The sequence below is a fragment of the Camellia sinensis genome, chromosome 14, assembly GCF_055761805.1.
Source record: "Camellia sinensis isolate YWXY chromosome 14, ASM5576180v1, whole genome shotgun sequence".
NCBI lineage: Eukaryota > Viridiplantae > Streptophyta > Magnoliopsida > Ericales > Theaceae > Camellia > Camellia sinensis.
In genome coordinates, this window is record NC_138974.1 from 100,989,790 (window position 1) to 101,006,617 (window position 16,828).

The 16,828-nt window shown below is 37.4% G+C and overlaps 1 protein-coding gene and 1 pseudogene across 2 annotated transcripts in view; one reads left to right on the forward strand and one right to left on the reverse strand.

Annotated features, from left to right (window-relative positions):
• Positions 1 to 8,982, forward strand: part of LOC145807207 (beta-glucosidase 12-like) — a 73,653-nt pseudogene extending 64,671 nt beyond the window's left edge. Inside the window, exons 7-13 of the transcript XR_014350305.1 lie at positions 11 to 266; positions 7,170 to 7,285; positions 7,474 to 7,691; positions 7,785 to 7,816; positions 8,189 to 8,254; positions 8,414 to 8,457; positions 8,751 to 8,982. The product of XR_014350305.1 is annotated as a beta-glucosidase 12-like (transcript). The remainder of the gene's footprint in view (positions 1 to 10; positions 267 to 7,169; positions 7,286 to 7,473; positions 7,692 to 7,784; positions 7,817 to 8,188; positions 8,255 to 8,413; positions 8,458 to 8,750) is intronic.
• A 2,484-nt stretch (positions 8,983 to 11,466) lies between these two features.
• LOC114300395 (uncharacterized) lies at positions 11,467 to 13,349 on the reverse strand. The gene has a single exon (XM_082906760.1). The coding sequence runs from the start codon at positions 13,340 to 13,342 to the stop codon at positions 11,522 to 11,524; it is 1,821 nt and encodes a 606-aa protein (XP_082762886.1). The 5' UTR covers positions 13,343 to 13,349; the 3' UTR covers positions 11,467 to 11,521.
• Positions 13,350 to 16,828: the final 3,479 nt, after the last annotated feature.

Genomic DNA, 16,828 nt, shown 5'->3' on the forward strand with positions numbered 1-16,828 from the left:
GTGTTAACAGGAACGATTTTTACGACTATGTGGATATATGCTTTGGGAAATTCGGGGATAGGGTGAAGCATTGGGTCACTCTGAATGAGCCGTGGAGCTTTAGCTATGGTGGATATGCAATGGGTTTCCTTGCACCGGGTCGATGCTCTTCTTGGCAACAACTACGTTGCACTGGTGGTGACTCTGCCACTGAACCTTATTTGGTGGCACATTACCAACTTCTTGCCCATGCAGCTGCTGTAAAATTGTATAGAAGCAAATATGAGGTAAAATTCAGTATACATATATATGCTATATTGCTACAATGTGTGTTTGATACTTTGCAGTAAATGCATTATTGGTGATTTTTGTGTAGATTAAGTGGGCTATTATGACTTCTTTTCTTCTTCTTTTTTGGAATTATGTCCCACACCATTTTTTATTTTTTTTTATAGCTCTGGTTACAACTTACTAGTTAAAAATAATTTTAATTTGCTGAAAATGCTTATCATCTAAAGGTAGGAGAAGAGTATTTTTAGATTCTGCTTAGAGATTCTATGTTGTCAACCAAACCAAAAAAAAAAGGCTAAAACACACAAAACCATACTTAAAATTAAGTTTTCTGCAAGAAAACTGTTGGGTATACCTCCTTATTGGAGTGTGGGACCCAATTGATTTATTAAAAGAGTTTTAATTTGGCTTGGTTTAGTATAATATATTTTTATATATTATATTTGAGGAGACCCAATTCAATTTGGATACAATTAGGATTTAATTATAAAAATCCAAGATTCACAACATATATAATATATATATATTGTCTTCGTTTTTGCTGGGGAAAAAAAAGAGACGCAGCGGCTGCCTTACTTGATTTGTTTTTCCCGAAGTTGAGAAACACAGCAACAAACATTGATTTGTGTGGGTGCACAGTGGGTTTGTTTCAGTTTTGTGTGGAAGTTGATTTGGTTCGTTATTTTGGGTCTTCTACAACTTTGGTTCTGAAGATTTTGGTTCATCTATTTGGTGAGGTCTTTCCTCTTTGTTTATTTGTGATTATTTGGAATTCACCTAAGGGTGGTTTTGTGAGACCATTAGTGTCTCGTTTGTAATCGTTTGGAACTTATTTGGTTGATAGTGGAATCGGATTTCGATCCCGTGGACGTACCTCACATTGAGGGAACCACGTAAAATTCTTGTGTTGCTTTTGATTTAATTTTTCCGCATTAGTTTTTATTCCCATTGATTGATTTACTTGTGGGGAATCACATCGATTTTCCCTAACAACTGGTATCAGAGCTTACGGTTTATTTGGGTCTATTTATTTGTGTAAATCAATGGAGGGGAATGTGGGTCGTATGTCTAGCTTCAATGGAAGCAATTGGGTAACTTGGAAAACTAAAATGGAGGACCTATTATTTTGTAAAGATTTATATGGACCCATTGAGGGTGATTCTGGCAAACCCGAGGGTATGAAAGATGATGAATGGAATAGGCTTAATCGAAAAGCCGTTGGTGTTATCCGTCAATGGATTGATGACAGTGTGTTTCATCATGTTGCTACTGAAACTTCAGCACATGATTTATGGAAAAAATTAGAGGGCCTTTATGATAGGAAATCAGCCACAAATAAAGCCTTTCTGTTTCGTAAGTTGGTTAATTTAAAATATAAAGAGGGCAGCCCTATTCCGGAACATCTGAATGAAATAAAGAGTATTGTTAACCAACTTGCTTCTATGAAAATTGTTTTTGATGATGAGTTGCAGGCTTTGATGCTACTTAGTTCTTTGCCCGAAAGTTGGGAGACTTTGGTTGTGACCGTCAGTAATTCAGCGCCCGATGGAGTTGTCACAATGGGCCAAGTCACTAGTAGCCTGTTGAATGAAGAAACTAGAAGAAAATCAGCAGGTTCCTCTCATTCGGAAGCATTCGTTGTGAGAGGTCGAAGCAAAACAAGGGGGAGGAGTAAGACTCCTCATGGTCGTGATCAAAGCCGTGACAAATCGAAAGATGGTTCTTTTTCAAAGAAAGACATTGAGTGTTATTATTGCCATGAGAAAGGGCACATGAAGCGGGAATGCCGAAAGCTCAAGAATAAGGAGAAAAGGCGTGACAAAAGTGTGGACAAGAAGCAAGAAGACACAACGGCAGTTACTACCAATGCTGATCTCATGGTTGTTTGTGAAGATGAATGTATCAATTTTGTGGGCCAAGAGAGCAATTGGGTGATTGATTCCGGTGCTTCTTTTCATGTGACTTCTCGAGTTGATTTCTTCACTACCTATACCGAAGGAGATTATGGCTCTGTTCGAATGGGTAATGAAGGTTTGTCCAAGATTATCGGCATGGGTGATGTTTGCTTGGAAACAAATCTGGGCTGCAAGTTGTTGCTTAAAGATGTGAGGCATGTTCCCGACATTCGCCTCAATTTGATCTCTACCGGGAAGCTAGATGATGAAGGCTACAACAACAAATTTGGTGATGGAATATGGAAGCTCACAAAAGGTTCCTTGGTGGTGGCTAAGTGTAAGAAGACTCATACACTTTATTCGATGCAAGGAAAAATTTGTAAAGGTGTTGTCAATGCACTTGAAGAAGATACTTCTACTGAATTATGGCACAAGCGGCTTGGCCATATGAGTGAAAAGGGGCTGCAAGTATTGTTCAAGAAAGAGCTTCTACCCGGTTTGAAAGGTACACATCTTAAAACTTGTGTTCATTGTTTGGCGGGTAAACAACATAGAGTTTCTTTTCATAAAAATGTTGCTTCTAGAAAAGAAAATGTTTTGGAGTTGATTCACTCGGATGTTTGTGGTCCTTTAAAAGTTAGAACACATAGTGGTGCACTTTATTTTGTTACTTTCATTGATGATTATTCAAGGAAAGTTTGGGCTTTTCTACTAAAAACTAAAGATCAAGTTTTAGAAGTATTTAAGCATTTTCAGGCCATGGTTGAAAGAGAAACAGGGCAAAAATTGAAGTGCATCCGATCAGACAATGGTGGTGAATACATTGGGCCATTTGATGAGTATTGTCGCAGCCAAGGTATTCGACACCAAAAGACAGTTAAGAAGACTCCTCAACAAAATGGCGTTGCCGAGAGGATGAACCGCACAATTGTGGAAAGAACAAGGTGTTTGCTTTCACAAGCTAAATTGCCAAGATCCTTTTGGGGTGAGGCGTTGAAGACAGCGGTTGACGTGATCAATTTGTCTCCTTCCTATCCTTTGAATGGTGATGTTCCAGAAAGAGTTTGGACCGGCAAAGATGTGTCTTATGAGCACTTGAGAGTGTTTGGTTGCCGAGCCTTTGTTCACATTCCAAAAGATGAAAGGTCCAAGCTTGATAGCAAGTCAAAACAATGTATTTTTCTTGGCTATGGGCGTGATGAATTCGGGTATAGATTGTGGGATCCGGTCGACAAGAAAGTCATTCGAAGCCGTGATGTTGTGTTTCTTGAAGACCAAACAATTGAAGACTTTGGCAAAGGTGATCAACCGGAACCAAAAACAAGTGATCCCATTGACATAGATCCATCTCCTTCATCTTCAGTTGATAATGAAAATGGGGGAGATGTGCAGCCACCTATTGAAGATGTAGAGGATGATGCTAATTCTAATGAAGTTGAGCCAGAAATTGAGGAAGAGCATCCAACTCAAGTACCGTCACCACAACTTGAGTTGAGGAAATCTACAAGGGACCGACAACCTTCAAGAAAGTATCCTCCCAATGAATTTGTGTTGATTTCTGATCAAGGGGAGCCTGAGAGCTACCAAGAAGCAATTGAGCATGCAAAGAAAGGTGATTGGAAAAAGGCCATGGAAGAGGAGATGAATTCCTTAGTTGAAAATCACACTTATGATTTAGTGAAGTTGCCTAAAGGGAGGAAAATTCTGAAAAATAAGTGGGTCTTCAAATTGAAGAATGATGGCAAGAATCTGAGGTACAAGGCACGTCTTGTTGTGAAAGGCTTTGGGCAAAAGAAAGGTATTGATTTTGACGAGATTTTCTCACCAGTTGTAAAGATGTCTTCTATTCGGGTTGTACTTGGCATGGCTGCAAGTATGAACCTTGAAGTTGAGCAACTTGATGTGAAGACCGCGTTTCTGCATGGTGATCTTGAAGAAGAAATTTACATGGAGCAACCGGAAGGCTTTGTGGAAAAAGGGAAAGAGAAATTTGTTTGCAAATTGAAGAAAAGTTTGTATGGTCTCAAGCAAGCCCCGCGGCAATGGTACAAAAAATTTGACTCTTTCATGATGAATAATGGTTTTTCTAAAACCACTTCGGATCATTGTGTGTTTGTGAAAAATTTTCCAGATGGTAAATTTATTATTCTTTTGCTTTATGTTGATGACATGTTAATTGTGGGTCAAGATTCTACCATGATAAACAGGTTGAAATTGGAGTTAAGCAAGTCTTTTGCTATGAAAGATTTGGGACCGGCAAAGCAAATTCTTGGTATGAAAATTGTTCGTGATCGCAAAGAGGGACTGATTTGGTTGTCTCAAGAAAGCTACATCGAGAAAGTTCTTGAGAGGTTTAATATGGATAAAGCAAAGCCGGTTGGTTGTCCACTTGCGGGTCACTTCAAGCTTAGTTCGAATCAATGTCCTACAAGTGAGAAAGACAAAGAAGAGATGTTGAAAGTTCCTTATGCTTCAGCAGTTGGTTCTTTGATGTACGCCATGGTTTGTACAAGGCCGGATATTGCTCACGCAGTTGGTGTAGTGAGTCGGTTTCTCTCTAATTCGGGTAAAGAACATTGGGCAGCGGTAAAATGGATTCTAAGGTATCTTCGAGGGACTTCGAAGGTGTGTTTGTGTTTTGGGGATGGTAAGCCGATGCTTGATGGGTTCACAGATTCTGACATGGCCGGTGATGTTGATTCTCGGAAATCTACTTCGGGGTATTTGATGACTTTTGCAGGGGGAGCTGTGGCATGGCAATCTAAATTACAAAAATGTGTTGCTCTCTCAACTACCGAAGCTGAATTTATTGCCATTACGGAAGCTTGCAAAGAAGAGTTATGGTTGAAGAAATTTTTGCAAGAGTTGGGTTTGAAGCAAGAAAAGTATGTGCTTTATTGTGATAGTCAAAGTGCTATTCACTTGAGTAAAAATTCTACTTTTCATTCGAGATCGAAACACATTGATGTGAGATACCATTGGATTCGTGATGTGTTAGATTCGAAATTGTTACAACTCGAAAAGGTTCACACAGATGATAATATTTCAGATATGTTGACGAAGACTTTGTCGAGGGACAAACATTTAAAGCGTCGAACTTTGGCGGGTATGGTTGATGTCTCCACCTAAGTCGGTAGGGGGAGAATTGTTGGGTATACCTCCTTATTGGAGTGTGGGACCCAATTGATTTATTAAAAGAGTTTTAATTTGGCTTGGTTTAGTATAATATATTTTTATATATTATATTTGAGGAGACCCAATTCAATTTGGATACAATTAGGATTTAATTATAAAAATCCAAGATTCACAACATATATAATATATATATATTGTCTTCGTTTTTGCTGGGGAAAAAAAAGAGGCGCAGCGGCTGCCTTACTTGATTTGTTTTTCCCGAAGTTGAGAAACACAGCAACAAACATTGATTTGTGTGGGTGCACAGTGGGTTTGTTTCAGTTTTGTGTGGAAGTTGATTTGGTTCGTTATTTTGGGTCTTCTACAACTTTGGTTCTGAAGATTTTGGTTCATCTATTTGGTGAGGTCTTTCCTCTTTGTTTATTTGTGATTATTTGGAATTCACCTAAGGGTGGTTTTGTGAGACCATTAGTGTCTCGTTTGTAATCGTTTGGAACTTATTTGGTTGATAGTGGAATCGGATTTCGATCCCGTGGACGTACCTCACATTGAGGGAACCACGTAAAATTCTTGTGTTGCTTTTGATTTAATTTTTCCACATTAGTTTTTATTCCCATTGATTGATTTACTTGTGGGGAATCACATCGATTTTCCCTAACAAAAACAGGGGAATTTTTTCTGGTCCTTGCTTGTCTACTACTGAGTGTGGTGGTTTTGTTTTGGGTATCTATGTTTCTTTTCTTTGTTTTTGTTGGCATCTTGTCACGTGGGATATCTTTTTAAAATACGTTGAGCTGTTTTCTATTGGTGGACTTTCTAAAATAGAATAAGTGCCTTCAACAAACGTGAACTACACAAATGGAAGTAATGCGAGGGATACTTATAATCTTACTAACAATCTTACTAACACATTCACAAAGACTCACAAGTTTTGACAAAATCAACTATCACTTGGTATGGGATCCACATCAACTTGTTAGTGTGTTGGTAAGATTGTAAGTATTCCTAGCATTATTCTTATACTTGTAGGCTGGTACTTTTTTATGAAAAATGTTTGGAATCACCTTTGGAGATAATCCCCACACTCTTAAAGTGATCTTAACTCTCTATGTATATGTGGGGTCCACTCATGTATATGTGAGGTCCACATTATGAGTCGTCCAGATTTGTGAAGATCTTGTTGGAGTCTTGTAGGGATGGGGTTTCAATCATTATTCCTTTTTTATTTCCTTTTTGGTTGTGTGGAGGCTTTTTTCAAAGAGGCTTTCTAAAAAAATAAAAATTTGTATTACGACTTTGTTTGGAGAGTTTAAAATCTACTTTAAAGTGGAGCCTTTTGCAAGATGAGAGTTTGGAATTTTCTCTAAAATGGGGCCTTTTGCAAAATGAGGCCTAAACCACAAGCTTTAAAGGCTTCAAGAATAATGATGAAGTTTCTTCCATAGTGCTTATAACCTGAATGTACTATTTGTTTCAAGCTTAATAAAATTCTTCTTCCCAAATTTTTCCATTGACCCTTTCAACTGCTCTTGCTTGTATAAATACATGATCTTACCACTTACCACCACATAACACTAGGTCTAATTGTTTTCCAAATGAACCAACCGTAATTAGCGCAATACACAACATAAACCCAGCTCTAGTTAAATTACATAAGTCAAGTAGGTTGTTAAAGACAAACACAATACATCAACAATACAAATTTCCATGATGGGACAAATTATTACCATGTATGATTTAATGATTATTCTTGTGAACCATATTAAACCAAATGGGAAGAACTATTTGTTTGTATAGGATGCAAATACAAAATAATTTCATTAAAAATTTGTTTGCATGCTTGTAATTAATTTGATTTTGGAAGTGTAGAGAAGACAAATGGGGAAGATTGGAATTGCACTTATATCAGAATGGTTTGAGCCGTGCTCCAGTACAAGAGAAGACTATGAAGCTGCATTACGAGGCCTTGATTTCATGTTTGGTTGGTGAGTACTACTTGATGCTTTCTCTTTTTCTTCACTATGCATATCTCATATTCCAATCGGTGTTTCTTGATGCTTATTGAAAGGATTGTTCTTTGTCGAATTTTTTCTTCTTTTTGTCATAGGCCTAACATTAGACTTAAATGCCTTTTCACTGTTAAGTCCTAATTTTGTTTATACATGTATCTTAGGTTTATGGACCCATTGACAACCGGGGATTATCCACAAATAATGCGATCTCTTGTAGGAAGCCGCCTTCCTACATTCTCAAAAGAACAATCCAATTTGCTAATTGAGTCGTTTGATTTTCTAGGATTGAACTATTATTCTGCTGTATATGCAGCCAATGCACCTAATTCATTTACCTTGATTCCAAGTTACATAACTGACTCTCGGGTCAATCAATTAAGTTCGTTCAAATGGAACTTTGATCCTAATAAGTTAAGAAGTTTTAATTAAGTTGACAAAAATACAAATTGACCATTATATTATGTTTTTGTAGGTGAACGTGATGGTGTCCCAATTGGCCCCCAGGCAAGAACATTAAGTTCTATTTGCCCTCTTCTTTAGGGTTTGTTTTAAGTGTATAGTAAAATAAGTGAACTGTATAGGAACAAAAAATGGAACATAAAAGATACACGGACTATTCAAAAGTTTGTATTCGCCCTCTTCCTTTTGTTTCCATAGAACTGGTCAGATACAAAATATGTATTTTGACCAAGTGTAACTTAATATTGCTATCCATTTTGATGAAAAGGAAGTATGAAACCTACATTGCAATCCAAGTGGCTCTACATTGCTATCCATTTTTTTTATGTATCAGAATAAAAAATAAAAAAAAGAAAGAAAACTACAATATTTAACAGCTCTCTTTGTATGTTGAATTTTTGAACCTTAATTTTGCAGACTAGTTCACCATGGCTCCATGTTTATCCAAGTGGCATTCGCGATCTTCTGCTCTACATTAATGCTGTGTTTGGTTGGAGGATTTGGAAAGGGATTTAGAAAGGGAAAGGGAAAAGGTGTGTGAAACTATGTGAAATATAGGCATGATTTATTCATATTTCACCTATCTTTTCCATTTTCCTTTCTAAATCCCTCCCCAAATTCCCCAACCAAACACAGTATAAGGAAAAGTACAATGATCCAATTATTTATATTACAGAAAATGGCATGTAATAATAATATATTTTTGGGTGAGTTTCTCCCTTCCTCATATTTTTGGCATATATAAAAGGGTTAAACTTTTAAGAGAGCATTGTTTGGTCGACCAAATAATTTTTTCTAGCAAGGTACATAGAAAAATCACAAAACTACACACAATAAATAATTATTGTGTTACCTAGATGCTGACTGAAATAAATTTGGGTGACACATTTATTTTTATATATACTTTTTGTTGCACTTTTTTGTGAAGGGAGTGGAAAGTTGTATATATATATGTATTTAGAAATTGATAAATGTGAAGTATAGAAGGATTTGATTTTTTGTGTAGAGGTGGAGTGAAGGTAGGTGGCTACTTCATATGGTCATTGCTGGACAATTTCGAATGGTCTGATGGTTACAGCGTTCGGTTTGGAATAAACTACATAGACTACAAGAATGGGTTGAAGAGATACCCAAAACATTCAGCTGTATGGTTCACCGATTTTCTACGAAAACATAATCAAAACTCTCAGCCAACAATTTCTGATCATTAAGCAGAAGAGAATTCTTCTTGGCCTTCTTACGTCTCCCTCTTTTTCTTTTCCCTTTCCATTTGCTGTATTCTCTACTTTCTTGAATAATGTTTATGTTGCTATGTTCTTAGCCATTAAATTGGTCATGTTGTTTCACGTAGCAGCTATTCTAATCACACAGAATTAAAGCATAAAAAAATCAGTAAAGATACGTGCACAAAATATATGTAGAAAAGTATATCCAGAAAAAAAATAATGTTCAGTTCATATTTAACTTTTGTATAGTAAAATCCACATCTGGAATGAATTTAAACAACACATTAAATTTTCTGAATATTTTTCTGTGTATGAATCTTGGGCAGTAGCATTACTTATCCCCATTCTGTAGCTGATACCCAAATGTTCCTTTCAGACCAATAAAATTGAGCAGAAAATTGACAGTTATTCGCACCATCCATACCTATGAAGCACAGGTACGGGTACGAGTACTGGTACTGGTACGATACGGGTACGTCGATACGGTAAAATTCAAAAAAAAATAGGGTATAGGTACGGCTTGGTACGCTTGTAACAAAATATTTATTTTTAATTTAGAGTAATACAAAAATTAATTAAATGATTTAATTTGTTAAGGTCCAACCTATAATTAACATTTAATGCCAAAAATAAAAGTATAAATCAAAATTAAATGTCAATATATTAAATAACTTACAATCTATAGCTTAATTTTAAAATCATGCTATGCATGAAACAAAAAATAAAAAAGAAGTCTAGTGAAATAAATTTCATCTGTGCAGTAGAAGGAAAATATTATTTTAACTGAGATACAATACGGTTTGAATATATACTAGGTACGTCTGGGTACGTCAAAAGTTAAAAAAAAAAAAACTTGGATACGTATTTCGTGTACCCGGTAAGTATGCAGAAGTACCATACGAGGTACGGTACGCCGGTAAGTCCCCAGTACGGGTACGGCAAGTTTTCCAGAGTACCCATGCTTCATAGATCCATACTAACTTCAAATGTCCTGAATAAAATATATTTATGGTCCTTAAAATATATTTCCAATTACTTTGATCCTCTAAATTTTAGTTTTGTCAATTTTATGCTTCGTACTTGATTTGACTCGACTCGTTTATCCCTTACCAATCAAATTACAAGAGTCAGCTCCACTTAACAAAAACCCCATGTTCACTAAGGGCCCGTTTGTTTTGGGAGATAGAATAGAGGAGATTGATAATGAGGGGATTAATAGTGAGGGGATTATTAATGAAGAGATTGATAGTGAGGGGATTAGTAGTGAGGGGATTGATAGTGAGGGGATTAGTAGTGAGGAATTGTTAAATTATTTTTATATAAAATAATAAAACAAATAAAAAAATATAAAAAATTAAAAATTATATTTTTAAAAAAAATTTCCATATATAAAAAATAAAAAAAATAAAAAAATTTCTAATCCCCTCACTATTTTTCTAATACCATCTCTACCTCCTCCGTACCAATCCCCACTCCAAGGGTATTAGTAATACCAAGGGACTAATAATCCCAAGGCCTTCTCCCAAAACAAATAAGGCTATTACTAATATATTGGTATTAGCAATCCTAATACCCTCTTTTTCACCCAAAACAAACAGGGCCTAAGGGTGTTCAAAAAAATTGGTCAAACCCGTAAATTGATCCGAACTATTCCAAATCATATGGTCTGGTCTGGTTTTTTGAGGGTACCATTTAGTTCTGGTTCCAAAAAAATTAAGAACCACTGCGTATGGTTCGGTTCACAGATTAAAGGTCAAAAGAACTGGAAAAGTCAAACCTAAATGAATCTATAAAATGAGAAACAACTGTACAAAGGAGCACAACACAGGACATAAAAGAGCAACAACTCTAAATAACAAAAGAGAAAAATATAAAAGAACAGAGAAAATTGGGAAAAAAAAAACTACTTCATTACAATAGAGAAAATTGGTTAACAAACTCTATTTCTCATAATAGACTAAATAATTTGACTACTTTACCAACCAACTTACTGACAGCTCAACTAGACTCACTCAGCCCGGACTCTCAAACTGTTCTCTCAGTTTATTGTCTCTCTTATTCTTTTTTCTTTTGTAAATTTTTCTACCAAACCTCAAATTTATATAACCTACAAATGTCCCTAATCATACCAATATTATGCCAAGATTTTGTTGTCTTTGTTTCACCGAACTCAATTGAAAATAAAAATCCAATATATCAAGATAACTTTGTAATGTTTGGTTCAAGTGTTACTGCTGCGAATTCAACTTATTTTTCCCTATTCTCCAATTGTAATAATAATAATAACCTATAAAATAAGAGAGCTCCATTCTATGACTAATTAGGATTTCAAGTTCCAGTAACGAGTGGCTGAAAGAGGGATTGGTGAAGAACCAATATGTTAGAGTAGCCTATCTGTATATCCATTTTTTGAATATAAAAAAAAAATGCTGTTACATTGTCAACATTATAGCATTATGATCCCAAAAGGCCATTTAGATTAGGCATATTACAAATACAAAATGAAAAAATGAACCCGAAGCATTTAATTGACAGTCTCTTCCTTCATGGCCAGTGAGAGAGCACCAAGACTAGCTCCACACTCCACTGTGACACCAGGCATGGCTACAGCTCTACTCCCAACAAACCCACCTTTCCCAATCCTAATACTCCCATACTTCACTTTCCCTCCTTCACCTTCATATATGTGTCCAAACAGCAATGCTTCTCTTCCCACACACCCTCCTTTCTCAATCCTCACCAATTCTGGATTCAACACTGCCCCCATGCTGTCAACATACACCCCTTCTTGGTCCCACCCAATCTCTGAACCCATGAGTTTCATCCAAACCCCAAACAAAACAGACCCACTTGTCATTTCCATGAAGTATTCCCCAACCACTGTCCTAATTGCCTGCCATATGGTGTCCATAAAGATCCTTCTACTCCAAATCAACTCACTCTCACCTTCTTTCTTCTTCCCCACTAGTACCCATTTGGCCCAAGAACAAGCTAGTCCTGCTAATATTCCTGAGTGAACCCAAAACACAGGCAACAACCAATGCAAAGGCAGACTCTTCACCTCCTTCAAGTTAAAAAGCCAGTTTAGAGGAGCAGAGAGTACTAAGCCCATGAGAAAGTAAGGCACAAGTGTTTGTAGTAATGGCTGAGCTGAAACGGTCCACAAGGACTGATACCATGTTCTTGCCAGTGTTACTTTTCTGGCATCTTTGTTCTCCAATGACACTGTTGATGCCATTGGACAGCCTGAGAGGTCAATTTTCACATCAGATTGATCCAAGAAAATCCTCCACGCCTCTGGAAGTGGTCTCTTGTTTCGCAAATGCTGGCATATTGCGTAGACAAGTGAGCGGCCATGATCCATCGATGCACTCTGAGAGCATGATGTAGCCCGGATGACATCTAATTCGTGGCATCGGAAAAATGGGTTGAATTCCAGCTTTTCTGATTCTTCTTCATTGAGCACTTGATCAATGGTTATCTCTCCAATCTCTATGTATGGAAATTGAGTTTCATCCCATGACTTGGTGCAATCAAGTGCAGTTTCACGAGTGCCTTCGTCTGATGGCACTGATCGGATTTGCAGTTGAAGGACATAACGCACCTTGTCAGGTGAATTCACGCGACTTTGGAAATCATCAGCAAGGAAAAGCAGTGGGCGGGTATCATTCTCATCTCGCGGGATTGCACCTGTTTCTGGTGGAAGTATACCTGTCGGCTCCACTTTACCCGAATCCTCACCGATGTTTTCATCAAAAGGCCTTAACTTGAACTTAACATACATTTCTTGTCCATCTTTGAACCGAAATAACCGGCAAATATTTGAGTAGTAATGCAACTCTGCATATGAGTCAGATTGTCGAAGGGAGTCCCACATTGCTTCTCTCACATGTGGCACATGCTTTACATGCTCTTCTCGTGCTGCAACCCCACATACTAGCCATGTTGCAAAGTCACCAATCGTGCGAGCATGGAATGCCCTACCTGTCTTCAGTGTGAGATCTAGAAGTGGAGTATCATCACCATTTTCATCTGAAAATATCCTTAACGCTGCTCCACGTGGATCCTTTCTTGCATCATCATCCGAACTTAAGCAATTACTGTGCCTTATAATGACAGAGTAATTTTTCCCGCGACTAAAGATTTTGTGCTCTGGTAAGCCTTCTATATCCTCATAGATCCTTAAGAATCCTTTTCCAGCAGCGCCAATTCGATGGAAGTATCTTGATTTGACTTTGAGGGTTGTTGCAGCTAAATTTGCAGCAAGGTTGCCAAGTACCTTCTTGTATTTCATGTCCATTTCCTCTATTCGATCATCCAAAGAATGCATGTTGTTCTTAACCATTACCGGAGTTTGAGAACCAACAAAGACACCACCTCTTTGAAGAAATGAATTTGTTGGAGCAACTGAAAGTGCGCCAAGTATGACATCCTTCTGAATGACAGAACCTGGGAGAATTACTCCTTGACTCCCAACTACCGAGTTATCATCCACCTCAATCTTTCCGGATATAAACAACCCATCGGAGGAATAAAATCCGGTAATGATTCGGCTGAAGTCACCTAGATGAACACCGTTGCCAATTGAAATCAATGCCGGGTTTGAGATTGGATTGATAGCTCTGATAGAACAGTGTTGGCCAATTTTTGCACCCAAAAGGCGGAGATAAATGCAGAAAGCCTCTGTTCCAGAAAGGAACTTCCCAAATCTCAGGTGGCAGGAAATAATAATTCGATGTCGAAGCCAAGTCCTAACGTCTATTTTCCTTGTAATTTGTGGTTTGGCAAGAACAGAGTTCAAGGTGCAAGTGAGGAAGCTGAGGATGAGACCGTGAGCTAGGTAAGCAATGGCTACAGAGAGGGCAAAGTTAATTGCACTTGAAGGGGCGGTATTAAACATAGTTCCATATGCAACAATGGCAAATGGAAACCAGTGAAATGCTCCAGATATGCAGAAAAAGCTGAAGTTTTGAACAGAACAAGGCTTCTGTAATAGCCAAACATAGATGACGTAAATTATTGCTGCAGATAGAGTGCTGAGGAAAGCAACCATGTAGATCCCAAAAAAATGGTAAACAGCTTCATTATTTTCATGAGTTCTGTTTGTTTTCTTTTGTAGCATTTCAACCTGCAACCATCAAAAGACAGAAGGTTGTCATCTGCTTGTCAATTAAACCTTAAATAATAATATTCAAATGTGTTTAAAAACCTCAGTATCATCTTATGTTATTTAAAAGGTCTGAGTATGTTAAGAAGTACTAACACCAAGGTGAACCAAAGAAACATCATAAACTTCAATGAAAACTTTTGTGAAGAGTAAATCTTAAATACGAGGGGCAATCAAAGGACAAACAGGTCCCAATTAAGATTAATAATGTTAAACTTGGTTTATGTTAAACCATATGGTTATGAAGAATTCATAAAATAATACACCTTGAGTAGTTTGTTTGATGAGGCTTTGTTTCCTATCTTTTCCCTATTTCAGCCAACGAAAACTAGGAACAGAAAATTCAGCGAAAATGTAGAGTACTTAATTGGATACAAGATCAATTTGATTATGTTTCCATTGAGAATATGAGAGGTGGAACATCATTTGTGGGTCCTGGAAGACCAAAGAAAAATTCCACATCCGACGAGGAGTTTGACGAGCAAAAAATTGAGTTCGATGACCAAGTACATGTTTTGGTACCTCGTTCTGAGAAAAGAGTGCTCATGTAAAAATGGAGTGGAGAAGCAGAAATACGGTGCATTTTATATCTATTTGTAAGAGCTTTCTCGTCAAAGCATAAATATTCATCAAATACAAAAAGCAAGGATTGTGTAAACAATTCTATAGAGGTGGAAAAATCTAAAGCACTTACCAAAAAAAATGGTTAAAAATATGTTTTTAGTTAAACCAACTCTAGCATGTTTTACTTAACATTCTAAAGTAAGCAATAATAATGGTGAATTGAGAAGTATTAAAATCGATTACCTTTTGAACACTATCGGCCTTAACAGTTTTAGACATAGTCTTTCCTGCACTCATCTGCAGGGCCAATACCTCAGCTCCATCTCCCACAATGCTTGCTTTCTGAATCATAGCATAAGGGCCAACTGAAGAATTTTGGCCGATTCTAGTGGGGTAGAAATTCAAGATTCCATTCTTCACCTCGTGGCTTTGAATTAATGCTCCTTCTGCAATTACAGCTCCATCCCCAATTGAAACCATATATGGATCTGTAATGTCAACAGTGTCGAGCAAAACAAACGATCCAATTTTAGCTCCAAGCATCTCAAACCAGTATTTCAGAAACACTGTTCCTCTCAAATGCACTGCTAAAACTTTTGAGGAAACTTCTTGAACCTTGTAGAGTGCCCACCATTTAACGAATGCTATCGACCAAATGGAAATTCGAGGGTTCAAGGCATAATTTGGTTGCAGGAATGAGTTCCCAAAAAAAACAATACAAATGCATGTAGAGAATATGCAAAAGATCCAAGCAACAGGAGCACAAGCTAATGAAATCAAGTAACCAAACAAGGGAATTCTGTCTATCAGGATATCGCTGGCAGAGATCAAATTTGTGAAAGTACAGACTGATAGATATGCAGGAAATATCAGTATGATGGAAATATAAGTTAGAGCTAGCAATTGAAGAAACCAAATTTTTAACTTCTGAGGTAATGAAACTTCAACTACTAATTCGGAAGGGTTTGTCTCAATTTCAGGATGATGGGACAAACGGGTGATGAATTCAGGTTGAGATTTCTGTACAAGATCCTCTGCAAAATTTGCCAAGTCTTCAATGCAGGTTGCTGTGAAAATATCAATTGCTCCTACTGGAACTCCAAGAAAAGAAGAAAGTTTTTGAGCTGCTCTAACCACGCCAATGGAATCAACCCCGTACGACATTAGGCTTTCAGTGATTGAGATTTTTGCAATTGGAATACCAGTTTGTTCCGAAAGAAGCCCCTTCTAGAAATATATTATTTCTCTCTTACATGTATCAGGATTAGTGGAAAGAGGAGTTCTTGGGACATGATTTTGGGATGCTTTTCTCATGCTCTGAATTGACGACCTTTCTTGGTGAACTAGCTCCTCTATCACATTCAATGTCCCATCAGTAAACTGTTTGAGACATTCAAATCTCTTGATTTTCCCTGAACTTGTTTTGCTGATAGTTCTTGGTTTGATCAGCACAATAGAAGAAACTATGATGCCGTGTTCTTCTACAACTCGGGTTTGAATCTGTTCAATAACTTCCTTCAAAAAAGTTTTGATTTCTCGAACTTCTGCAATCACAACCAAGCCAACATGGTCAGTGCTTTCAGGAACAGATAACCCTTTTGCCAACAGAATATCTTCTGGAACTCCAATAACAGAACAGCAGCCCGGACGCAGAAGTTCAGATGAACTCTCGACAGTCTTTTCTATATCCGATGGGTATATATTTCGTCCACCAACAATGATAAGGTCTTTTATTCTTCCAGTGACAAACAGTTTGTTGTTGATAATGCGTCCTAAGTCTCCAGTTCTAGTATACTTTTTCCCGTGGTGGTTTTGAAGCTCATTCCTGAAAGTTTTCTGGCTTAGCTCTTCCCTGCCCCAATACCCAATTCCCGCGCTCAGACTACTAATCCAAATTTCTCCTTCTTTTCCAGATTCTTGATGCTCTTTACCAATCTCTGGATCCACTACTCTAATATCAACATCTAGATCATTTGGATCCACATACCCACAACAAACCCTTCCTTGCCAATCTACAAAGATGGGTTTGCCCCCTCCAAAAGCACTACTTACATACACACAATTTTCTGCCAAGCCATAACCAGGAGCAATCACCTCTTG